General features: G+C 42.1%; 2 protein-coding genes and 1 pseudogene across 2 annotated transcripts in view; 2 read left to right on the plus strand and 1 right to left on the minus strand.

The window, feature by feature from the left end:
- Nucleotides 1-341: 341 nt before the first annotated feature.
- RSPH3 (radial spoke head 3) lies at nucleotides 342-22117 on the minus strand. Its single transcript, XM_059083542.2, is given in 11 exon segments — nucleotides 342-835; nucleotides 1249-1335; nucleotides 3741-3903; nucleotides 5926-6129; nucleotides 7694-7839; nucleotides 9407-9548; nucleotides 16784-16871; nucleotides 21190-21481; nucleotides 21484-21625; nucleotides 21627-21722; nucleotides 21724-22117. Coding segments are annotated over 11 exon segments (1953 nt in total). The 5' UTR covers nucleotides 22003-22117; the 3' UTR covers nucleotides 342-521.
- On the plus strand, nucleotides 10294-11841 carry LOC131768005 (keratin, type II cytoskeletal 8 pseudogene; annotated as a pseudogene).
- Nucleotides 21659-27091, plus strand: part of FNDC1 (fibronectin type III domain containing 1) — a 220490-nt gene continuing 215057 nt past the window's right edge. Inside the window, exon 1 of the mRNA XM_067011110.1 lies at nucleotides 21659-22164. The gene's annotated coding sequence lies outside the window, so the exon portion shown is untranslated. The remainder of the gene's footprint in view (nucleotides 22165-27091) is intronic.

Here is a 27091-nt window from a genome sequence, read left to right on the forward strand (position 1 = left end):
GCTTTCAGTTACCCAACATTTAGGGATTCTTGGTTGGAGTAAGTTAAACAGTTTTTCTACAGAGAAGAAAAGCTCAATGGCTGACGGCACTGATATCTAACATTAAATAGCATACTTACTAAAAAAAGAACTATACCACAAAACTAAGGACAAATATATTAGTTATATATAGTGGTAATGGGAAGAGTGAGGAAAAATATATTGGTTACACAGTGGCAATGGAAGGACTAAGGAAAAATATATTCATTAGTTATATATACTGGTAATGGGAAGCTTGTAATTAGACAAAATTCTCATTAGAGTTATAATATAGCTTCTAAATAGTCTACTCTTAAATAAAGTTTCATTTTAAAAATTAGTTTTATTATTTCAACGTATTTGATTTGCTCAGTCCACTAGACAAGAAGACATGTTGACTAAACACAACCTAGTGCATAACCTGAGGGGACCCGTGCATCATTACCTGACTGCTTGCAATGCTGACTGGCTGCTGATGGGTTCCAGGGCTCCGAAGCTCCCCTCTATTGCAACAGTTCTTCACTCCTGAAGGATTTCCTCACTTCTGTTTGCTCATCCTCTTCTTCCACAAGCCTCCTTTCTTGGGACGACACTCTCTCCATATAACTTGCGTCACGCGGTGTTCTTTGCAGGGAGTCTCCGTCTGGAAGTGGCCTCTGTGCCTGTGCTGCACCGCGACCCTGGAGTTCGTAGCCCTCCAGTGGATCTCTCATTCCTCCAGGACCACTGAGCCCAGCCTCAGGTTTCAGAGAAGAGTGCTTGTCCTCCTTACGCTCATACAGACTCAGTCGTTTCTCAACCACCTCACGGATCAACACTGAAAAGTTATATGTGCAGAAATCACTGTGATTTTTCCTATTTTAGTAGTTATAATGCTGACTTACAGATGAGTACAAAATACTCACCAGCCCTCGTCCCTTCCCTGTATCATGACCTTTTATATAAAGTCAACAAACGTACCTCTGTGCCACTTAACGCACTAAATATGCATTATATTCAATGCCTGTTTTAACAAAATATAATTTATAAAGTAATGACAGAAGATATTAATTCTGATCAAATTATAAAAGAACCAAAATTAATATTGAGGGTAAAAATATGTACCTTTGTTAATATAATTGATATACTGAAAATTTAAGAACCAAAACTTTAAAATATCTTTCTTCTATATGTTCTTTCTACTGAAAAATTTCAGAGATGACTTTTCAATCATAAAATAAAAGAACTTACTGTCAACTACGGTTCTTCCAACCATGCTGCGCTCCATGGTTTTGTCAACTTCGTTCATTAGCCACGGAAGGAATCCTATCTCAATATCTGTAATTTAAAAAGTTAACTTCTTTAAGTGATTTTTAGGGATCATTATAGATTGGAAGAATCTCTGCTTCCCCCTAATGTTACAGATACATCAATATTGTTTTCTTATTTTTTTTTTTTTTTTTTTTTTGGTGGTACGCGGGCCTCTCACTATTGTGGCCTCTCCCATTGCGGAGCGCAGGCTCCGGACACACAGGCTCAGGGGCCATGGTTCACGGGCCCAGCCGCTCTGCGGCACGTGGGATCTTCCTGGACCGGGGCACGAACCCATGTCCCCTGCATCGGCAGGCGGATTCTCAACCACTGCGCCACCAGGGAAGCCCCAATATTGTTTTCTTATTATAAAATGTCAAATAGACTCATACAGCATCAATTTTGTTGTTACCACATTCTCTATATACCTTCTGGTCCATTGCCTTTCAATTGCAGTAGAAAAAGTATTTTTAGAACTATGAGGCCTTCCTTGGTGTCAAAGCTGTTAGAACTGACCTTACAGGTGCAACGTGAGATGAATCAAGGCGGCGGGGGGTGGAAGCAGGGGGTGTGGAACTGGGAGCAGAACTCCAGTCCAAATGCAATGCACAGCCAGGGCTGAGCAATGCTGGCACCTCCACCTGAAGCCCAGCTGAAGCCTGGGGACTGACAGAAGCTGATCAAGATTCAGAGGTAAGGCTCAGAGGGCATCTAAGAAGGCCATGTAGAAATGGGTCGGAAACGAGGTGTTTCCATTAGTGATAAATTTGTTCAAACCGAAATGGAAATCTACTCTATGGTGTAAGCCTTTAAAAAATATGGTCCCTTACAATATAATTTTAATGTTTTAAAATGGTTTTTTGGGGGGACTTTTCTGGAGGTCCAGTGGTTAAGACTCTGCACTTCCACTGCAGGGGGCACAGGTTCAACCCCTGGTTGGGGAACTACGATCCCACAGGCCGTGCGGCATGGCCCCCCCCAAAAAAAGGCTTTTTTTGGGGGCAGGCATCTAATTGTTATTTTTCAATGGGTGACAAGGGAGAGTGTGATAGAATATATATTTACTACTAATAAACAGTCTTAATCTGAAGCATGAATCTCCTTTGCAAGCTTTTAAATGATCTATAACTGACTTTTCCAGCAACCCATGAATGTAGAAAAGGTTGCTGGCCTCTGTGACTAACAGCAAGGGGCCCAGCTGGACCCCGGGAAGCTGGCAGCATGGCAAGGGCACTGGACCTGGAGTCAGAGTCCCAGTCAGTCCAGGCCTAAGCAGCCCCCGAGTGTCCAAGAGCAATTCAAGTTCTCTGAGCTTCAGTTTCTACTTCTGAAAAATGGCACTTAATCTGCTGTACTCCCTTCCTCACAGCTCTTGCGGTTGGGCCAAATGCTATCATGTGTGAAAAACACAACAAAAATTGCAAAGGACAATAGAAATGTAAACTAATAATATCTGTCTGTAACCTGACCCTTATGTACTGAATTGAGTGTGTCATCAGTGAAAACTTGACATTGCTAATATCTGCCCTCAGACAGTATTAGCCATTTGAAATAGGACCTGTGTACAAAGCAACATGGATGTAAGTGCTTTTGAACCCGAGGAAGGAGGGCAGCAGTGAGAAAGTGCCAACTCTTCCCCACCGTTTGGCCACACTAAGCTGAGGAGAGTGGCTCTGAGGGGATGCTGGGAGATGGCTAACAGGTACGGGTTCTATCAAGGCCGAGATCAGGCTGGTTTGGTTGTTGCAGGCTCCAACACTTAATACAGTGCCCGGGACAGTATAAACACCTCATTACATAACCTCACTGGCTGTCCCCAAAGAGATTTTGATTGGAATAGGAAGACTGCTGAGAAAAACTTAGCGACAAGTACTCGCACATGTAGATTACATATACAACTGACCCTTGAAGGACATGGCGGTTGGGGCTGCTGACTGCAGGCACGGCCAAACATCTGCGTATGACTTCCCAGGCAGACCTCTGTACCTGCAGGTCTGCATCTGTGACTTCTACCAACCACGGGCCGTACTCTGCTGCAGTACGTATTGGGTGAAAAACGTCCGCGTTTAAGTTTTATTTACATTATGACGTTTAGCTCCGAAATAATCCTCGTGTCACATAGGAGGAGACTGAAGGTCATAGAGCTAGTTAATGATAAAACTGGGATTCAAGTTCAAGTTTTTGACATCAAGTCCATATTTCTTTCTACTATCCAGTGCTGTTTCTCAATGAAAGTAAACATCCTAAAATCAAGATCTTTATAATGCACCTCTTACTAGTAACAGTTCTTTCTTAAAACAACTATATTGACTTTAAAATCTGGTTCAGAGATAGAAAGATTCCAATTCAAAATAAAAACGGGCACGCGATAAATCTGAGCCATGAAGAGGATGCTTATTGTGACAGTTAATCTAACGAAGACCTCCACAGACCTCTTTCAACAGGGTCATAAAAGTAGCCACCATCCCTGAGGCTGCTGAAAACAGAAGGGAGAAGGTCGGCCAGGTAACGCTGTGCAAACGCTTGGGCGGCGATTTTCTGTGCGGTCTCCTTATGCTTCTGAACCACTTGCCACTGCTGTTGCTTACGACGTTCCTGCCCAGAGAAAAACGCCACCACAGGTGGTTATCCAGCTATTACGTCCTCCCCAGATACTGACTCTAGTGAGCGGAAGAATCTGGACTTATCTTTGTATCCAAACATGAACAGCGAGGTGTCTATCACCAGTTCATGTTTTTCATCACTATTTTATGAATTGCAACAGCTAGGTAGGTACTGAATTCAGAGATGACGCTTAAGGTAAAATTTTTTTTCTGATCCATTTTCAAGTAAAATAATTTCAAGATATACATGTTTGACTGTATGGCTGATATCAAAGAATAATAATAGTTATATGTATTTTTAATTAGTATTATAAAGTATTGCTGATATGAAAATTACAGTTGTTTAGACATCTTTGATTAAAAACTTGGGCCAATAAATTATCTCATTTGTAATGATTCCTTTTTTTTTTTTTTTTTTTTTTTTGTGGTACACGGGCCTCTCACTGTCGTGGCCTCTCCCGTTGCGGAGCACAGGCTCAGTGGCCACGGCTCACGGGCCCAGCCGCTCCGCGGCATGTGGGATCTTCCCGGACCGGGACACGAACCTGTGTCCCTTGCATCGCCAGGCGGATTCTCAACCACTGCGCCACCAGGGAAGCCCTGTAATGATTCTTTGAGTTCATAAACTTCAGAAAATTATAAAACCTCTTTTTGTTGTTGTTGCTTCTTGTAGCTCATATGAAATCTGTGAAGCTAATGAACTATCCTCTACTCCTATATACAAGTGGGAACATTAATATATTTTCTAATTAAATCTATTTTCAAAGTTTAAGCAAATATAAATCTAGATGAGTTGTAGACTTCATTTTTTTTTTTTTTTTTTTTTTTTTTTTTTTTTTTGCGGTACGCGGGCCTCTCACTGTTGTGGCCTCTCCCGTTGGGGAGCGCAGGCCCCAGACGCGCTGGCTCAGCGGCCACAGCTCACAAGCCCAGCCGCTCCCCGGCATGTGGGATCTTCCCGGACCAGGGCACAAACCCGTGTCCCCTGCATCGGCAGGCGGACTCTCAACCGCTGCGCCACCAGGGAAGCCCTAGACTTCATTTTTTAAAATATATTTCCTAACAGTAAGTAAACAAATTTAACTATATTAGATAAAGTTTTTACCAATTATTTCAACAAAGTTAATTCTGTCAGTGTTCATTTTATAATTGTGAACAAATAATCGTGCATTTGCACAATCTTTACCATCAGCCCCACGCTCTTTACACAATTAATTATTCACTTTGGAGGAGAACTGAAAGTCCATTTGACTAGGTTTTGGGTAGAATGTCCTGACAACTAAGCTATTCTGTGTGGTAAGCTAGACTCTTTGAGCCCTTTCAGGTGTTTGGGAACTCTTTCATCATTTATCCAGCCAGTGTCTAATACAGGGTGACAGTTATTGCCAAACCCAGACGGACTCTTATCTAAAGATTACTGAGCGTCGTGCTTCTAACTAAAGGTTTCTGGCATATTTTAAAAATTGGGATTCTAAAACTTTTCTTATTAAAGGTTCTAAAAACCTATAATCTAGAGCAATATTCTATAAAGACCCAAGTATAAACATTCTATAAAGATCAAAGTAGCAGACTCTACAGATGTGGAGCAAGGCTCACCACAGAGAAGAAGACCCAGAATTCCAGGCAGATCCTCTGCTTCTTACCGCCCACCTACCCAAAGATACTCCACTTTTTCCTGCCACCTTTTCTGCCACTGACTTGGGGCAAATCGACGTTCTTTCTTTCTCTAGCACTCTTGGTATTTAAGAGTGCCGTTCACTGGAACATATGTAATTTAAATCGTTACTTTTAGGAACTTTGGGAACTCTATGTAGGTACATTTATGTAAACTGGAATTTAAAAACATAATTCAGTCCAGGAAAGATCTGTGATCTACAGGCGAGACCTGAGCAACAATTACTATAGGTCTTTTCTATATGTTTGCAAAGATCTTTAGCTCTGTTCATACTACATGTGATTTTGAACACAGTCTATTAAATAACCAAAATCTAAGAAAGAAACCAAAATTCTATACTTTTTCCTCTCGGTGTCGTCTCTCTCGCTCTTCAAGTCTCTGAACTTCCGCAAGCTCGATGTTGCGTAGCTCCTCGTGTGCGCGCTGAATGGCCCGCAGGTTTGCCAACTCTTCTTCTTCCATTACTTCCAGAAGAGACTGCTCGATGGTCTTTCCCACCAAAACTTCTAATATTGGTTTAACTTCAAGATCAAAGTCAAAGAGCTTAAACACACAAAACAAAGCAAGTTTAAAATTGTAATCATGAACCAAAGGCTCAGTGAAAAAAACATCCAGAAGAGTAGCAATAACAGGATACTATTTAATGAGTGTCTTCTGTGTGCCAGACACTGTGCTGTTTTTTTTTTTTTTTTTGCGCAGTAAGCGGGCCTCTCACTGCTGTGGCCTCCCCCGCTGCAGAGCACAGGCTCCGGACGCGCAAGCTCAGTGGCCGTGGCTCACAGGCCCAGCCGCTCCGCGGCATGTGGAATCTTCCCGGACCGGGGCACGAACCCGCGTCCCCTGAATCGGCAGGCGGACTCTCAACCACTGCGCCACCAGGGAAGCCCTGTGCTGGTGTTTTATTTACGGTTTCTAATCCTCAAAATAGCCTGAAGGGCACACAGGCTGTTTACAAGCAAAAAATGATTGAGTCAAAGTTATAAAAACACCCGTGCAATCATCAGAATGAACCTCGATGCTCAACAATTTTCAGATCAAACTCTGAAACCCAAGGGAAATATCCGTCTTTCTTATTCTCTGCCTTTTCTGCTCAATTTTTACTGGTTGTTTTGATAACGGTTTGAAGAACAAAGGAACAAGAATAATGGATATTTTGGTGATTCTTCTCTAGGATTTCGAGGCAAATATACCCTTCTATGTAGATTATGAAAACTTACTTTATTTCCCAATTTCAACGACAGTTCTTTCAAGTTCCTGCGAATCTTAAATCTCACTGAAGTCATTATGTACGTAAGGATTGCCTTCTCTTCTTCAATTTCAGAAACTGGCCTATTTATGCATTCCACACTGATATGGAAATGTAATTATTTTAGGATTATTTTCCTAACATAGATTATCTTCATAAAATTTATGTAATCTACAAGGAGCTAACAGTGGAACTTTTTATACCAGAGATATAACTTTTCTTTATTTGATACAAATCTACCTTATACTCATACATTAAGCAAGTATGCAAACACACAAAAATTAAATATGTAAATATTCTAAAAACATTTCTAAAAATTTTTATTTCTGAACAGTAAAGAGGGAAAATGAGATCATGGTATTTAAAAACATGCAGACCTACTAGAGAATGGACTTGAGGATACGGGGAGGGGGAAGGGTAAGCTGGGACAACACAAGAGAGTGGCATGGACATATATACACTACCAAATGTAAAATAGATAGCTAGTGGGAAGCAGCCGAATAGCACAGGGAGATCAGCTCAGTGCTTTGTGACCACCTAGAGGGGTAGGATAGAGAGGGTGGGAGGGAGGGAGATGCAAGAGGGAAGAGATATGGGGACATATGTATATGCATAACTGATTCACTTTGTTATAAAGCAGAAACTGACACACCATTGTAAAGCAATTATACTCTAATAAATATGTTAAAAAAATAACATTTCTGGGTAGCTCAGGATAAAACTATTATAGATAAATTTGGAAAGAAATGCAGTAAGTAGAATCTTCTTGACTGTGAAATGGTTTGTATTCATGTTAAGCTTTTAACTAAACCTAACTTTATTTATAAAGAAGATAGAGGGAAGTCCAATACTGTACTATACCTCTCCTTCTAGAATTTGGGTGGCCACATCTTTGCCAGTTTTGGCAGGAATAAAGAGCAGTGTTGGTGGTCTGTCCAAAAACGCATCTGTTTGGCATTCCACATCAACTTCTATTATGCGGTCAGCAATTTCTTCAAGGTATAATTCTACGAGAACACCATATACATTGAGTTTGAAATTCTGGTCTATTTCAAGTATTTGAAACTACAGTCCCTTCAAAATAGAATTGAATGGATCAGAAAACAAGTCTTGGAATAAAAGTACTCAAATATGGGGTTCAATTCACACAGTGTACTGAGCATTTTTATAATATTTGGAAGACTATAGAGTCACTCAGGCTAGAACATTAATTAAATGTTGAGAAAGCACTGAGTTTGTATTTGAAAACAGAACTAAAGAAGAGCATGAAACCATAGATGTATGTAAGACACAAAGTATAACACAGGATGCAAAGTTAACAATCCATTTATTTAACGAGTCCTAAGATAGTCAACTTATAAAGATTTGAAAATTCCTGGATATTTAAAAAAACTATGCACCATGTCACTGTGTTACTTCATGTTCCCTCTAGCCTGCATATTATAAACAGACATATGAAACCAAATTTCACCTGAGGAATAATTTATATGAAGCAAGGGCAATATGGTATCATGCAAAGAACATGAGAACCGGAGTCAGATGTTGAACACAGAACCTAGCCAAATTGCATCCTCTTTGGGCTTCAGTTTCTTTACGTGTAAACGGGATCATAATTATCAGTCACATGGAGTCTTCGTAATAATAAAGGAGATACACAGGAAAAGGACCTGGTATAGTCTATGAGATATAAGAAATACTCAACAAAAAGTAGCTGCTATTCCATCACTTAATATTCTGATGGTATAAATAAACACTAAAATTTAGCTCTCTCAGAATTACAACTATGTTGGCTAATCACAGACATATACTCATTCTAGACTTGGCCTCAACGTAGGGAAAAAACACGGAGTGGTTCTCTTCCCTTCATCCTTATTACCCAGAAATATCTCAGATGAATCCACTCACCATCTTGGCAGGATGCAAGGTGAACCCCGAGTAGTTATACTGGTCCAAGGAGAACACTAAGTATTTTTTGACTATCAAGATTCTGTCAACAACACAGCTAGAGACCCTACAGGTCTAGGTAAGCCTCCACAGCTGACAACAGTCAAACAAGCAAGAAAAGCCTGGCACTAGCCTAGGGGAGCCGGCATGGCCCTGGGGAGTATGCAAAGCAAGTGGAGAACAAAAGGAGAGACAAGAAGAGGCCACGGTGAGAGAAGGGGCGGACTCAGATCTAAATGGCTTTACTCCCTCCAAAGGCAAAACACCAAAATAAAACTAGACTGCTGTCCTCTCCTGTTGGTCCAACACTGATTCATGTTGGGCTATAAAAAGTAAGAAATAATGCTTTGAGTTTGAGAATAGAATATGTGAAAAGGGCTAAGAGAGAACTTAATTTGGTCATTAAATTCTTTTTTCAAAAACCCCATCTCATACTTTCAGGCATACCCAATGTAATAATAATACATAGTCTATCAGTTTGTTTAATGAAGGGACTTCTCCTACCATGTGACTGGGGAAGTACTGGACAGCATAACAGATACATAAATAATATAAAGGCCAAATAAAGTGAACTGACTTAGAAAACGAAGCACACCCAGGAGCCAGCATGCCAATGGCGGGCCCACATACCTGTCTGCACATCTACATGCTTTCTGCCTTCCACAGGTTCGGGCGTTTGTGGTCTGAGCTGTTCTCGGGCTCGTTTTCTGGCAAGAGCCCTCCTCTTCGCTTGCTTCTGTCTCTGAATCTCTGCAGGATCGGGCCGCCCAGGCTGAGTGACAGAAAAGGCTTCTAAAATTTAGAAAATATTTCTCAAAACATATAGGACTGCTGTTCCAAAAGTGATTCCTGGATGGTATAAAAGCATGTCATAGAATGCCTCCTGATTATCAGTGACTTGATGATTAAAAATTTATTTGAACTTCGTCTGGTAATTACAAAGGTATCTGACAAAACATATAAAGTAACTTCAATTTATGACTGTTAATTAAAATGGGTGCAAAATCCCATCTAATAAATTGTTTTTCCTCATTCAAGGATTTTTACCATGAACTCCTCTGGTGCCTAGTAAACCGATAAAACCATTCAGTCACAGTAAATTTTAATGTGTAGTTAAGAAATTGAAAAGCGCTCGCATTTTTTAAAAATCTGATTTCATGGACAGAATTTCCTTAAAAAATATATTAGCTCACAAAGAAAATACCCTCAGTCCAAATGAAGCCTGTCCAAGTGCACAAAGCAATAGATGACTAAGGGATTGAAAGTATAATTATTCACAGTAGTTCTGCAATATGTGGCGGTTCTTGATTTCGTATCCGTATCTAATTTTGTAGTCCTTCTCTATAGCTAACTTGTCTTATCTCAAGGTAAATATGAAAAGAAAAGGAGAAATATAAAATATAAATATAAACTTAACATGAAAATTTTTAATATTTAAAATTAGACTTCTAAAACATTTTAATTGAAATGAAATTGTAGTTTTTTTAAAAAGAAAAAAGAAAATTACCTATAATCCCATCTTCCTAATACAATGGCTATTGCTATTTAAATGCATACAGGGCCTAGGAGCAGCTTCGCAACTCCTCAGTCTCTGTGTGCTTCGGCCTCCTCGCCTCCTCGCCAGCCTCCACCGTGTCCATGAGGGTGACCCAGAAGTCCTGCAAGGTGTCCACCTCCGGCCCCCGGTCCTTCAGCAGCCGCTCGTACACCAGTGGGCCGGGCGCCCGCAGCAGCTCCTCGGCCTTCTCCCGGGTCGGCAGCAGCATGAGTCTGGCTGCAGGTTACAGTGCGGCCCCGGGTCTGGGGGGCACCGCAGCTGTCACAGTGAACCAGAGCCTGCTGAGCCCCCTCAAGTGGAGGTGGTCCCCGACACCCAGGCCGAGCGCACACAGGAGGAGCAGATCAAGACCCTGGACGACATGTTCGTCTCCTTCATCGACAAGGTACGGCACCTGGAGCCGCAGAACAAGATTCTGGAGACCAAATGGAACCTCCTGCGGCAGCAGAGACAGCCCGGAGCAACACAGACCACACGTTTGAGAGCTACATCAACAACCTCCGGCGGCAGCTGGACACCCTGGCCCAGGAGAAGCCGAAGCTGGAAGTGGAGCTTGGCAACATGCAGGGGCTGGTGGAGGACTTCAAGACCAAGCATGAGGAAGAGATCCAAAAGTGCACAGACATGGAGAATGAATTTGTCATCATCAAGGAGGGTGTAGACGAAGCTTACGTGAACAAGGCAGAGCGGGAGTCCCGCCTGGAAGGGCTGACTGACGAGATCAACTTCTACAGGCAACTGTATGAAGAGGAGATCCGCGAGACGCAGTCGCAGATTTCTGACACCTCCGTGGTCCTGTCCACGGACAACAACCGCTCTCTGGACCTGGATGGCATCATCGCTGAGGTCAAGGCCCAGCATGAGGCGATCGCCAACCGCAGCCGGGCTGAGGCTGAGACCACGTACCAGATCAAGTACGAGGAGCTGCAGACCTTGGCTGGGAAGCACGGGGATGACCTCCGTCGCACAAAGACGGAGCTTTCCGAGATGAGCCGGAACATCAACCGACTCCAGGCTGAGACGGAGGGCCTCAAAGGCCAGAGGGCTTCCCTGGAGGCCGCCATTGCTGATGCTGAGCAGCGTGGGGAGCTGGCCGCCAAGGACGCTTAGGCCAAGCCGGCTGAGCTGGAGGCTGCTCTGAGAACCGCCAAGCAGGATACGGCGCGGCAGCTGTGCCAATGCCAGCAGCTGATGGACGTCAAGCTGGCCCTGGACGTGCAGATCTTCCCTACTGCAAGCTGCTGGAGCGCGAGGAGAGCCGGCTGGAGTCTGGGATGCAGAACGTGAGCATCCACACCAAGACCACCAGCGGGTACTCAGGTGGGCTGACCTCAGCCTATGGGACCTGTGGCCTCAACTACAGCCTGAGCTCCTACCAGTACAGCTTGGGCTCTGGAGGGGCTCTGGCTCCTTCAGCCGTAGCCGTTCCAAGGCTGTGGCTGTGAAGAAGACTGAGACCCGTGATGGGAAGCTGGTGTCCAAGTCCTCTGACATCCTGCCTAAGTGAAAGGCTCCTGCGATCCCTCCCAGTCTCCCTGCTCACTTGCTCCTGCAAGCGGAGTTATGCAGGGGAGTGATGGAACCAAAGACCTGAGGCTCAGTCCCGTCCTTAGCCCACCCCTGGGGCAGTCAACTGCCTGGGGCTCCCTCTCTTGCCCACGCCCCCAACTAAAAGCCAATCCAAGGGTCTTTTTCAGAATAAAGCTTCAGGTGGCTCTGCCAACACACACACAAACAAAATAAATTTAAAAAAAAAAATGCATACAGTTTTTTTGAAGTTGTGATGATACCATACATTTTATACCGTTTTCCTAACTTAACACTACCTATCATAAATTTTCCCTATATTCACATTATATAGTGGAAAGAAGAGCATTGGCTCTGAAGCTCAGAGCTATTAATTACTAGGATTAGTAAAGCTTGGACTAATAACCCACATTTTCAGATATTCAGTTTTCTCATCTGTACAATGGGAATAACATCTGTTAAGTTTTAGATTATAAGGAACAAATCAGATGATAATGTAACAAGTCTTAACACAATACCTGTCATAGAATAGCTCTTCTCCTACATAGTTATCATTTCCTTTTATTATAAAATAACCACCAAAAAGAAAGAAATATCTTTACCAAATATCTTTACCAAGAAGAAAGAAATATCACCTACAGTTTTGTTTTCTAATACAATTACTAATACCATTTTGGGATTATTCAATGGAGGACTTTTCCTTTGTATAATGTGTATATTCTACATTATTACAAATATCATGCTTGATTTATTTCTATTTTTTAATGTAATAGAATTATAAATGTCAGCCTTGAAAGATTTAGGGTAACAGAAATACAACAAGTTCATTTTAGAAATGTATTGCCTAACTTAACTGTTTCAGATCTAGTTATAATCTCTTTTTTAAAAAGTTTTATTTTGAAATAATTCACAGAAATTTGCAAAAATTGTACATAGTGTCCTGTGTATGCTTCACCCAGCTTCTTTCAACGGTGACATCTTATACAATTATAACAAAATATCAAAATCAGGAAATTAACAGTAAGATATTAACAGATCTTACTCGGTTTTCACAATTTTTACAGGCATTGATTTGTGTTTGTGTATATTATTCTATATGATTTTATATATAGATTTGTGTAACCACTACCACAATAGAGACCGATCTCATTGCCCCAAAGGAGCCTCTTTTATGTTTCTCCAAGTCCAACCTTCAATTCTGTTCTCTATCTCTAGATTTTGTCTCTTTAAGAATGTTATATACAAGGAATAATTCAGAATGTAAGCTTTTGAGATTGCCTTTTTTTCACTAAGCATAATGTCCTTGAGGTCTACCCAGGTTGTTACATGTATCAATAGTTCATTCCTTTTTTTAAAAAATTTATGTATTTATTTATTTTTGGCTGGGTTGGGTCTTCGCTGCTGCACTCTGGCTTTCTCTAGTTGCTGCAAGCAGGGGCTACTCTTTGTTGTGGTGCACGGGCTTCTCATTGCAGTGGCTTCTCTTGCTGTGGAGCACGGGCTCTAGGCGCATGGGCTTAGGTAGTTGCAGCACATGGGCTCAGTAGTTGTGGCACACGGGCTTAGTTGCTCCGCAGCATGTGGGATCTTCCCAGACCAGGGCTTGAACCTGTGTCCCCTGCATTGGCAGGCAGATTCTTAACCACTGAGCCACCAGGGAAGCCCTCATGGCTTTTTGTTAGTTGTACTTGATTGCATGGATATACCAGGTTTGTTTAACCATTTACCTACTGAAAGACACTTGGGTTTTTTCAGTTTTTTGGCTATTATGAATAAAGCTGCTATGAATGTTCATTTGTGAACAGGTTAATATGTGAACATTTCTCTGGGATAAATGTCTAGGAGTTCAATTGTGGACTTGAATGGTAAGTGCTTGTTAGTTTTTATAAGCAGCCACTTAACAATTTTCTAGGATCAATGTACCATTTTACATTTCAAACTGCAATCTACCAGAGTTCCAGTTGCTCTACATCCTCACAAGCACTTTGTCTTACTATTATTTTAAAGTTTTAGCTTTTCTAACAGGTGTGTAGTTACATCATTGTGGTTTTAATTTGTATTTCTCTAATTTGTATTTCCCTAATCTTGGTTTCAAGACTTTTTTTTTGTTTTTTGATTTTGGAAGTTTGATTTTGATGTGTCTTGGTGAAAATCTGAAGGTTTATGCCTTTTGTCAAACTTGTGGAATTTTCAGGCACTATTTCTTTGAGTATTTTTTCAAATCCCACACTTTTTCTCCTTTCCTGGGACTGAATTTAGATATTTTATAACATGAATTTAGGTATTTGTTATTGTTCCTCAGATCTCTGAGGCTTTTTTGGGGGCAGGGGTCTATTTTCTACCTGTTCTTCAGACCAGGTAATTCCATTGATTTGTTTCTGTACTGACTGATTGTTTCCTATGTCATCTCCAATAAGTCCATGTGAGAGGTTTTTATTTTGGTTATTGTATTTTTCAGTTCTATATCTTCCATTTGGTTCATTTTAATATTGTCTATTTCTTTGCAAAGATTGTCTATTTTTTCCCATTTGTTTCAAGAAAGTTCATAATTGTTCATTTTTGATTGAAGTATTTTTAGGATGACTGCTTTAAAAGTCTTGTCAGGTTACTACTACATCTGAGTCATCTTGGTGTTGTCATCTCGATTGATTTTTCTCATTCAAGTTGTGACTGTCCTGGTTCTTGGTACAATTGAGTGATTTTTAAATTGTATTCTGGACATTTTGGGTATTATGTTGTGAGACTATGGGTATTAATCGTTTTAGCAGGAAGTCACCCCTTTTGTTTTAGTGCACAGGTGTGAGTGGAGAGGGAAGTGTACCACCACGCTGTGAAAGCAGGGTGCCAACCTGCATCACCTCACTGGTGCCAGGTGGGGGTGACAGTTCAGCTCCTTGCTATGCTCCGCTGACACTAGTGTTGGAGTGCAGGGGAGTTGAGTTCTGGCTAGCACTGCCTCTTATTACCTTGTTCCTCCTTGTTGCTGTCAGGTAGGGTTGAAAATTCAGCTCCCTCCTGGCTCGGCTGATGCCACCCCAGAAAAAGTAGGAGATCCATTTATACCATCTCTTACAACCTCACTGCCCCTGGGTGAGGGTGGCACTTCAGCTTCCTGCTCTGCCCTTGTTGACACCAACTCCATGGATGAATCAGAGGACTGATTCATATTGTTGCTGTCACGTGGAGATCACGTGATATTAAAAGGTCCAGCTCTCCACCTTAGCCTCACCAACGGCCATGCGGAGGGGCAGGGTGGTTTATCCATTGGTGTGTGGCTGGAGGAGGGGAACTATGGTAAGGTTTCTGTTCCACAAGGCCACCCTCTATCTTTGGATAGAAGGAGCAGGCTTTTCTTAGGGTGTACCAGGTTCCAGGGTGTTCATGGTTGCAGGTTGCAGGCTTCTCTGGCACTCTGGGATATGTGAGAGGCAAAAAGAAAACCCATGGACTCACTGCCATTTTGTTCAAGTCCAGAGGTCCCTAGCCAGTCCACTTTCTTCTTTCCACCTTTCAGAATCTTCCTATGTTTGTTTGTGGTGCTACATCCAGGAATTTTTAGTTGTAAGAGGAGGAATAGGAAGGAATTGGTGAATTCCTACTTGTCTGGAACTGGAAGTCTGAGTATACTTTTAAAGTGAGGTGTTGATGAACTGACTAAAGAACTAAAAAAAAAATGTACCAAATCATCATAATATTAATTTTTCAAAAAAGGACTAAAAAAGCAGTGATTCTCCATTCTACTCTTGTTCAAGGTCTGGCAGTATTCATTGCTACTGCCACAAGAAAATGCTGAAACATGTCTATATCACATGTTTGAGCTATTGTTTCTGAATGCTGGCCCCTGAACTGGCTGTCCCAGAATGGCCCAGGGAAGTTTATTAATACTACATACCCCTGATGTCCAATTTTTGGAGGTTCTAATGCAGTAGATGCATGGTATGCTGAAGCATATATATTTTTGAGTTTTCTAGGTGATTTTGATATATGCTGACTCAGAATGTCTAACATCTCATATATCCCATGTGGTGTTAAGCATTTATATGTCAAATAGTGTTTACAAATTAACTATATTTCATTTCTGTGCCAAGAAATCATTCTTTTTTAAAATTACATTTAATTTTTTTAATACAGCAGGTTCTTATTAGTTACCTATTTTATACATATTAGTGCATATATGTCAATCCCCAAGAAATCATTCTTAATATCACACTACATCTTACTCATCTCTGTATCCTACGTACCCAGCACAGGACTTAAAACTCAATAAATATTTGTTGAGTGAACTAAAGAAAAGCAGCATAATTCAGACTTTTTGATTAAATAATGATAACAGTATTAGAGCATGAGATAATTTAAACAAACCTAAGTATATTAGACCAGTGCTACTGAAAGTGTGGGCCTCAGACTCGTGTTGCCTGTGAGCTATTTGAACTGGTCTATAACAATTTAATTACAGAAATTGAGAGTAAACATTTGGAAACTTTTAGAATAGTTCTCCACAGTTCTATTAACCTAGGAAAAAATTAGGGTTTGTATTTTTTAAAATACTTTTAATTGTGGTAAAATACACATAACATAACATTTACCATCTGAACCATTTTTAAGTGCACAGGTCAGTGGCATTAACTACACTCACTTTGTGCAACCGTCACCACCATCCACCTCCAGAACTTTCTTCATCTCGTAAAACTGAAAACTCCGTACCCATTAAATAACGACTCCCTATCCCCCCCATCCCTGGCAACCATCTGGCTTGTATTTTGCATGTCTTTTTTTTTTCATTTCATTTTTCTAGCAATTCATCTTTATTTCATAAATGTGTTAGTCTAGAACAGATGAGAAATTAAAAGAAAGAAACAAAAATTGGTCCTTCACCACAGGTAGCTTGGAATGCTCTGTTAGACTATTCAAATTATACTTACCAGTGGTACTGTCTGCAGAGCATATGTGTTGCCTCGGACCACCCTTCTGTCACACATTATGTTTCCGTAATGCACAGGTTCTTCAGCTCTGTAAAAAAGCAAATTCTAAATAATGACTGTAATAGAGTATTGGTATCTATGAAGTCAATTCATTTTTAAAAATTGAAGTATACTTGATTTACAGTGTTGTGTTAGTTTCAGGTGTACAGCAAAGTGATTCAATTATACATAACATAAATATGTTTTCAGATTCTTTCCCATTATAAGGTATTACAAGATTGAATGTAGTTCCCTGTATTATATAGTAGGTCCTTGTTGTTTATCTATTTTATATATAGTAATGTGTATCTGTTAACCCCCAATTCCCAATTTATTCCTCTCCCCCCTTTCCCCTTTGGTAATCATAAGTTTCTTTTCTATGTCTGTGAGTCTATTTCTATTTTGTTAATAAGTTCAATTATATCACTTGTTTAGATTCCACGTACAAGTGATGTCATATTTGTCTTTCTCTGAAGTCAACTCATTTCTAACAGGATTTAGAAATGAAAATATTTTCATTTAAGATGAAAATATTTTAATTGATTTTTTTTAGCACAGTCCATAAAGGAGACAAATGGCTGCCATTTACGGAATGTTTATTATAAAGCCAGGCGCTTTGCAGATATTATTTATTGCTCACAATAAGCTTCAAGTTGAGAATGATGGTTGCCATTTGACTGAAGAGGAGGTAGACTCAGAAAGGAATCCGACCAAGGTTACCTAGCCAGTGAGAGGTGGAGCTAGATTTAGGATGTAAATCTGTTAGACTCCTTAAGAAACCTGAAAAGAACCCAGGTGAAATAGGGCTTGCTCTAAAGGACTGAAAAAATTTTGATTCCAGAATTGAGAAGTTACATTAATAGAATCAGGCTTAAAAAATAAGTTAAATTTCTTATTGTTCTTTAACCTCAAAGATATTTTAAATGATATTTTAAAAATATTAACAAAATTTTAACTTGAGGTCAGAATGATCACTAGTGAAAAATCCACAGCTGATATTTTCATTTGAAATTCTTTAAATGATATGCCATTTGTGGCTATGAAACCAAGTAGCGACCTATACCAATAACAGTACTCTCTCAGAAATGATTCTGTTAGGGGTAGTAAATTGCTTGTTTATCACATACTGAAACCACTACTGGATAGCCTGACATCATATTCCTTAAAACCCAGACATGCTTCACTGCTCATCTTTCTTGACTCCTGGACCGTGTTCGGCTCAGCTGGCCACTTCCCCGCTGAAGTACTCTCCATCCCAGGCCTCCCTGATACCACCATATCATTCTGAAGGCTCTTCTGCTTTTTCTCTGACTCCTTTCTCAGCCAGGTGTTGGCTAGTTTCCCCCACTGGAGAATTTCCTCATGATTCAGCCTTCTCTTGTCCTGAGTTGACCTCATCCACTCTCAAGGCTTCACTTAATGTCCATATACCTAAAACTCCCAATTTTATCTTTAGCTCAGAACTCTCCTCTGAGCTCCAGACTGTACAGCCAGTTGACAGGCCTGATGACATCTCACTCAAATGTCTCAAAGGCAACCTCAAAATGGAACTAATTATCATTTTCCCACTCCAACTTGTTACTTCTGCAGTGTTCTCCGTTTAAATGGCACTACTAGCCACCCAGTTGGTTTGGAGGCCAGGGCTCATCCATGACTCTTCCCTCTTCCTCATTTTCTACAGCCAGCAAATCCTATTGATTCTACCCCCAAATCTTTCTGGCATCCATCCACTGCTCACTGCCACCACTCTCGTTTACTGGGATGGTTGCAGAAGTCTCTTAGTCTCTTAACTGTGTAGAACAACATTTCTATCCACTGTAGCCAGTGATCTTTCAGAATGGAAAAATCCAAACATAATGCTTACTGGATTAAAGCCTCCTAGTGCTCATTTGCTAATTAAAAGTGACAGTGAGGATAAATTTTGGTTTTGTTTTTATGATCTCAAAGACAAAAAGAAAAAAAATCCGTAACACCTATTGCTGGAGAGGATGTGGGAGAAAGGATACGTTTAAACATTTCTGGAGGAAAGAAATTTTGTTCCATTTGTCTGTATTAAAAAAAACGCATGACTTAACAATCCCACCCTGGGAATCTGCCTCATAGACATAAAAAAGCCAGTACCTAAGGCTATTTACTGAAACTTCCTTCTTTTTGGTAAAAACTTGAAGTGAACTGAATATCTATCAATAGTGGAAAATTTTAATAACGTATGGTATCAGGGGATATCATGCTGCTATTAAAAATAATTGGAGGAATTTCCACAAAGAATTAAGTGAGTGAAGGAAGATGCTGAGAATTGTGTATGTTACCATTGCTATGAAGTAAAGCCCTTGTAGCTGTGTATCTGTATGTATATATTTATACACGTGTACATAAACATGTGAGCCTGGAGAAAAGTACAAAAATATTCATTCAAAGTCATTAACATGGTTTGGAGGCAGGAGAGGGAGAGTAGGTTTGCAAGGGAAGGGGCTGGGGAATAAGGCTGTACTAAGAAAACCCACGGGCATGAGTGATAGGATAATTATTAAAAGATTAGATATGTATGTGCATGTATACATAAAGAAATTAGGGAAAAAAGGAATTAGAGCTCATAAAATTGGGGAGAGCCAACTGCAGATTAATATGTGTAGTATGATTCTACTTTGGAAATAAACCTTCTATACATATGTGCATATGCTCCTGTATGTGTGGACAAGCAAGGAGGCGTGGAAGAATAAGATTTTTAAAAAATTTATTTATTTTGACTGCATTGGGTCTTCTTTGCTGTTCGCGGGTTTTCTCTATTTGTGGCGAGCGGTGGCTACTCTTCGTTGCGGTGGGCGGGCTTCTCATTGCGGTGGCTTCTCTTGCTGCGGAGCACAGGCTCTAGGCGGGCAGGCTTCAGTAGTTGTGGTGTGTGGGCTCAGTAGTTGTGGCTCACAGGCTCTAGAGCGCAGGCTCAGTAGTTGTGGCGCACGGGCTTAGCTGCTCCGTGGCATGTGGGATCTTCCCGGACCAGGGGAAGATCGAACCCATGTCCCCTGCGTTGGCAGGTGGATTCTTAACCACTGTGCCACCAGGGAAGCCCAAGATTGTTAAATTTGGTTACAACAAGGAAGTGGGAGTAGAGGTCTGTGGGAGATAATTAACTCTGCCTTTATTCTCCCTTATTTTGTATTTTCATTTGCTTCAACAAGCATATATTACTTTTATAAATTGAAAATCACCAATAAGGATAATTTTAAACTGAAAAATCAAAGACATAATATAAAAGAACTCCTTCCAAAGGCTTGAATCAACAGATTACTTGAATATACCAATCAACTAACTCTATAAAAAGAAAGAAATTGTTCCTAATGAACCACCATTGATTCTTATTTCAACTGCTGGTGTGATTTAATACGAAGGATTTGTAAGCAACCACTTAAAGGCACCAGGAAGTATTTCTCAAAGGAGTCCCTTTCAAAATTGAATCCTTTTATAATATAAATAATTTAAATTTAAAATTTCTTGTTTTGGTTTTCCTAAAGTGGTAGACATTTCTTATGAAAGAAGTCTTTATTGTCAGAATAAGATAATTATGAATTTAGACTCTGTTTGAAATAAGCATCAAGAGCTACACTGCTCTTGTTCAGTCATTAATTCAACAATTTGTGTTGAGTGCTATGTGTCAGGCACTATCTTAAGTGAACAAAAGTCACAAAGGTTCCTGTTTGCATGGAGCCTGCATTCTTGGAAAGTTCTGCTGATTCCAAAATTTGAGGCTTACGGCAAGAACTTTAAGAGAACCATAACATTTAACGCCCTTTCCAAATATGGATATTTGAATATTTGCAGATACTGATGAATGTAAAAGTACAATTTGGGGTCCAGCATGTTAGGATAACCTGATTCCTGCCCAAAGACTGCTGTGGAAACAGCTTTAGTTGGCTCCGATTTTGGACACGCTATTGTGTGTGACACCTTTTTACCTCAGTTTCTTCATTTGAATAATGGAGTTACAGAACCAAGTTCACAGCACTGGGGACTACGTAAGAAAATGTATGTAAATGCCCCTAGAAGGTACTTACATGGCACATGGTCGGCCAACAATAAACATCACTTGACTCAAACTTAGTGAAATAAGTCGGTTCCGTCCACATGTTACCAATCATGCCAGCATCATCATCAGTAAGAGTTAACTAATGCCCTTTCTTGCTTCAGCTCTCCACACCACGGGAGAGTTCTTTAGGGGGGGAAATTTTATATTTAGCAGAGTGTAGAGAAGGGAAGGCAGCATAGGCAGGTTTTGCCAGGGCGAAGGGGCCAGGACCCCGCGGCCCCGGGACGGGGTTGGGGTGGGGGGGGCAGGTGGAGACCACAGAGGGGTTGGTTGGCTCACTCACGGCTGTATCTGGTCGTCCCGGTAACGGCGGCGCCCGCAAGGGAGGGCCCGGGGCCGGCTGGTGTAGGTGTAGGTGGCCATGGCCCGAGAGGCGCGGTCCGTCAACGTGCAGGCCACGCCCAGGGTCAGACAGCTTCGCTTACGGTGAAGTTTGGCTTCGAAGCAGGTGGCCACGAAAGTGCCGTGGGAGCCGGAGAGGTGCACGTAGTGCCAAGGGCAGGGATTCCGCGACGCAAGGAGAGGCGGCAAGAAGGGAAGCGGACGGGACGGGAAGTTGCCAGGGCAGGAGGTGGCGGCTTCCTCGGTGCAGCACTAAGCCCGCCGGCGCCACCCGCACCGGTTGCCCAGCAACCCAGCGTTCCGGCTGGAAGCGGGACCTCAGGGAAGTTCCTGCTGGCCGGTTTCGGGGGAAGACCAGTGCGCCGGGGCACTTCCGGCTCTTGACTCCGCCCACCCAAGCCTACCTTGTAGATGCGCCTGCGCGTGAAGGAGCCGGGCATGGCGGCCGCCCGCGGAGGCTTGTGCAGGACGGCGGCGGTCCCTGGGCCCACTTTTGAATGTGGCTTTGCGGGGCCTGTGTTGGCGCCGTTCTCCCAGGCCTCGTTTCTTGGGGGCCGCCCTCGGCTGCTTCTCCCGGCACTGACGCCGCTCCTCTACTCCGGGCTGTCCACCTACGATCGCACACGCGTGGCACCCGGGCTCCTAACTCTGTTACATGCCAGGGCCGGGCCAGGGCTTCCCTGGTGCCTCCCAGCACCGCCACTTCTCCCGCCCCAGGGGCCGCCTGCCGCCGTCCTCTGCAGCTGGTCTGCATTTTCCGCCTTTTCTGCTTACCGCTCTGTTGCTAGTCTTTCAAGGGACCCCCGGGCGCACGGAGCGTGAAGGCCTGCCCCACCGACGTCTCATTTGGGGAAAGGGTGGGCACTTTCTTGAGTCTTTTAGGCCCCCTTTGCCCTGAAGAATGAAGCATCATGGGGTGAGTCTGCCCTTAGAAACGCTATGGGTTGGTTTTAGTATTGGCAATGTAAAAATATTGGCTTGTGTAAGTGACGTTTAGGCATCCCCGAGTGATCGGTTACTTGCATTTGCGTTTGCGTTCAATTCAGTTAAGTGCTGTGTGGATTTAAATCCAGGTTCTGCAATGTACTGGTCCTGTAACCTCTGGCAAGGTAATGTTTTTGTGCTTCATCTTGCTAATTTGCAAAATAGGGATAATAGAATTTATCTCCTAAGAGTTTGTCATGAGGATTAAAAGAGTTAAGTGTAAAATACGTAGAACTGTATCTGGTAAATGATAAGGCATTCTATTAAGATCGAGATCCCTCCCTCCTGTGCTTTGAAGCTTATGGTCTAAAGCAGATGTAGGCATTGTATAAACACTAAACATCAAGATATATGGTAAATGCTAGAGGTAAAAACACTGGATGAAGATTTTAGGTCTGATCTCTTAATTTTGAGGTGGTTTCTGAATGGGCCAAAGGAGAAAGTGACATTTAAATTGTGTTTGATGTGCGTAGAAACAGATGGACTAGAAGTGGAGGGCTAGAGAAAGAAACGAGTTAAAGATCACTCTAAGGGTTTTGATTAAATGTTGGACATTGTAGAAAAAAAATGCAGAGACGCTGTAGCTTATGTTGTTTTTCTTCAGAGGATTTAATTTTATTCAGCTGGCAGAGTTGACATTTACTAAAGGATTCAGGCTTTGGGAGGACTGATGGATTTCTGGTTTGCCCTTATTCCAGACCATAGGCCTTTAAGAATCTCAACAGAAAACCAAGCATTTTAACAGGTCCCCATCTTGGGGGACCTTGAACTCTGTAAGTTTGTATTCCCAGCTCTGTGAGATTGTGGAAAGGTCTACTTAGCTTTTTGACCACTTAGCACCTGCTTGGTATCTTGATTTCTAGTGCCTTTGCAGCTTAGAATTAACCAAATGTCTCAAGGATAAAAGGATAATAGTCAAGCAAATTGTCCGATTTGCTTCTCTGTGGTCCCCCTATCTCTGGGGTCTTGTCCCTTCAAGACCGGTCTAAAGTTCTCAACTCTAACTTTTATCTTCCCAGATCTGAAAGACTCCTGACACTTCTAGTCACTGCTTTCTGCTTGCAGTAAGTGCTGTGCTCAGAAACTCAGTAAACACCCCAGGAGAAAAAGCAATGGAGAAGTTCTCTATCACTATGTATTTTTCTTCTCCCTGGGATCCCAATCCCTTATGTCCTCACTGGCTTGGTTGCTCTCCAGTGCCTTCAGATCGCCTGTGTGATTTTTGTTTTGTTTAGTTTTTGCAGCTTTTCTTGGTTTTTGTTTTATTCTTATCCTTTGGTTTTATTTTTCTTTTCAGCAACAGATATTCCTAATTCCTATAGAAGTGTCGGTTTGATTCAAGCTACTAAGTCATAGCTAGAAGTTATGCCAAGAATGAAGTTTCCATTTACTGATACAGGGAACACTGGGAAGGAGCAGATTTGGGGGGCAGCATTGGAAGCTCAGTTTGGGGCACATTAAGCTTGAGAGACATGTTCGTCATCTGAATGTAGAGATGTTGAGTAGGAGTTGGATATGGGAGTCTAGGGTTTCAGGGGATTGGTCCAGAGTAGAGATGTGGATTTTTGACTCAATAACATATAGATGGCATTTAAAGCCATGAGACTTGATGAGATTATCAAGGGAGTTTAGAGAGATGAGCCTTGAGCATATTTAGAGGTTGGAAAGTTAAGGAATAAGCAAGGGAGACTGAAAAAGGTAATCAGAGAGATGGAGGAAATTGCAGACAGTTTGGTCACCTGGGAGTCGAGTGATGGAAGTGTTTCAAGGAGAAGGGAGTAGTCAGCGATGTCTGATCCTATTCAGAAGTTAAGCAAGATGTGCTCTAGCAGCATACAGGTGATCTGGGAAAGCACACCTTCAGTAGAGTTATGGAGAACAAAGGTCAGTTATAGTGGATTCAGAAGAGAATGGGAGGAGGGAAATTTGTGACTCAAGGAGGTTTGCCACAAAGGAAAAGAAGGAACTAAGGTGGTAGCTAGAAGGAAGTTGGGTCAAGAGAAGGTTTTCTATTTTTTAATGGGAGATTTAACTGTATATGTGTTTATTTAAAGGAGTGATTCAGTAGAGAGGGCAGAATGGATGATGTAGGAGAGAGAGGGGATGGATGTAAGGATGTAGGCAAGAAGGGATGGGCTCTTACCCACAAGAAGAGAGATTGGCCTTGTCTAGAAGTATGGACAGTTCATCCATAGCATTGGAGAAAAGGTAGGTATTTGATCACAGATTCAGGTAGATTGGTAATACAGATGGTCCCCAACTACAGTGGTTCGACTTATGATTTTTTGACTTTACAATGTTGTGAAAGCAATAGCATCCAGTAGAAACCTTACTTTGAATTTTGAATTTAGATCTCTTCCCAGGCTAGCAGGATGTGGGACCATCCTCTCCCATGATGCTGGGCAGAGACGGTGACCCACAGCTCCCCGTGAGCCGTGGTAGGAGAGTCAACAACGGATACAGTTACAACCATTATGTGTTTTACTTCCAGTAAGGTGCTCCACAAATTACATGAAGTATTCATATTGTAAAACAGGCTTCGTGTTAGACGGTTTTGCCCAACTGTAGGCTAATGTAAATGTTCTGAGCACGTTTAAGGTAGGCTAGGATAAGCTGTGATGTGTGTTAGGTCATGCATTTTCGACTTAACGATATTTTCAACTTACCATGGGTTGAGACATAACCCCATTGTAAGTCGAGGAGGATCTGTAATTTTAAAACCCCTTAACAATTCATGGAGGCTTCTGATATAGCAGACGCTATGCTAAAGCACTTTGCATACATGATTTCATATAATGACCCTTTGAGGTTAATTGTCATATTGTTTCTATTTAACTTACAAGGAAATTGAAGCTTAGGGATGTTAATGTAACCAAAGTCATACAGCAAGTAAGTGACCAAACCAAGATTTAAACCCTTATCTGTCTGACTCTAGAACCTGTGCACTCGCATATCAGCTTACCGTGGTTGTTCTCTTCCCATCCCTCCACCTCTTTTGCTGTGTATCTCTCTCTCTCTCTCTCTCTCTCTCTCTATATATATATATATATATAATCTCCCAAATAATCACCAAGCCGTACCCAGTTTACCTCCTAAATGCTTCTTGATTCTGAATCCTGAGTCCTCTTCTTTTCATTCTTACTATTCTTTTTTTTTTTTTTTTGCGGTACGCAGGCCTCTCACTGTTGTGGCCTCTCCCGTTGCGGAGCACAGGCTCCGACGCGCAGGCTCAGCGGCCACGGCTCACGGGCCCAGCCGCTCCGTGGCACGTGGGATCTTCCCGGACCGGGGCACGAACCCGCGTCCCGTGCATCGGCAGGCGGACTCTCAAGCACTGCGCCACCAGGGAAGCCCCATTGTTACTATTCTTACCAGCCTTTGACCCCTACAGCCTAAGTTGGATCTTCTGTGCAACCAGAGAATATGGTTTCTCTGAAGTGCAACTCTGATCGTGCTAGTACCCTCCTCAGATACTCCTGTCACCACTTTGCCCTACGAGTTCAAACTCCTTAAGCATGTGATGAGCCTTCATTGTCGGGTTACTGCCTGTTTTTCCAGTCTCAAATATTGTTAGGCTCTCCATAGTCCTCAGCCAATTTCTATCTTTTACTTATCAAGTGATATTCGTAATGATGTGTTGACATGTTTGCCTCCACAACTAGGCCATGAATTCCTTGAGGGTAGGGATTGTATCCTATTTGTGTTTGTAATGTTTGTCTATAATAGTTTGTTGAGTGAATGCATGAATGAATGAATGAATAGCACAGTTGTATAATTTTTCCAAGGAAAAGAAAAGGAAGCATCTTATCCTTTTAGAGTTTTTTAAAAAATGAGTGAATGGCTGTGGTTTCTGAAATTTTCTGAGCATAGGTAAGAGAATGCAAGAGAGAACTTATGACAGTTCATTATTCAAGACACATCAAGCACCTTCCTGTACCAGGCACTTTAATGAGAGCTAGGGATAGATAGAGGCGGATAACAGGCAAGTAAACCAAAAAGGAAAGAAAGAAGAAAATTTGGGGGGGGTGATAAAAGCTGTGATGGAAACAAAGCAGGGTGTAATGATAAGGAGTGCCCGAGCAGCTGCTTTAGATTAGCTCGAAGACAAGGCCTGAGGAGGTAATACTTACCTTGAGACCCATATGACATAAGAAGGAAGCACCCACATGGCGTCTGGGGGACAGCAGCACAGGCAGAGAGGAGGAGCTGGTGCACAGTCCCGTCCCGAAGGCGGAAGAGAGCTTGGCAGTGAGTTTTAAGAGGTAGTGAGGAGTCAAAGCATATTAGGGCCTTGTAGGATGGGGGAGGACCTTGGATTACGGGGAGCTGTTCAAAGGTTTTAAGGTGGGAGGATGACCCGATCTGAGTTAGCGGGTACAAAGGTCACCCATCGCTCTGTGAAGAAAGGATTGTGAGAGGTAAGGGTACGAAATGAGTCAGGAATGCGTTGCAGGTTAGAGAGAGGGTGTGGCTTGAGTCAGGGTGATGGCAGGGAAGGTGGAGAGAAGGGGTGCGTTTGGGATACTTTGGAGTATGAATTTAGGCAACTTACTGATGGATTAGATGGAGGGGAGGAATAAAGGAGCAAAGGGTGACTGCCAAGGTTTTGGCTTGAGCAAAATGATGTGATAATCATGTCATTTACAGAGACGCAGCCGACTGGGTGGAAGGAGGAGGAAATCAGCAGTTCTGTTTGGGGCATGTTCATTCCGAAATGCTTTGGCCATTAAATGGATGTGTTGTGGGAGTAGGCTGGAGATGTGAGCCTGGAGTCTGGTGGAAAGGTTGGGGCTAGAGATAAGAATTTGGTACTCGTGAGCATTTAGAGGCTTTAGAGACTTCAGAAGTTAAAAAGGAAC

This window comes from Kogia breviceps, chromosome 13 (genome assembly GCF_026419965.1).
Source record: "Kogia breviceps isolate mKogBre1 chromosome 13, mKogBre1 haplotype 1, whole genome shotgun sequence".
Classification (NCBI taxonomy): domain Eukaryota; kingdom Metazoa; phylum Chordata; class Mammalia; order Artiodactyla; family Physeteridae; genus Kogia; species Kogia breviceps.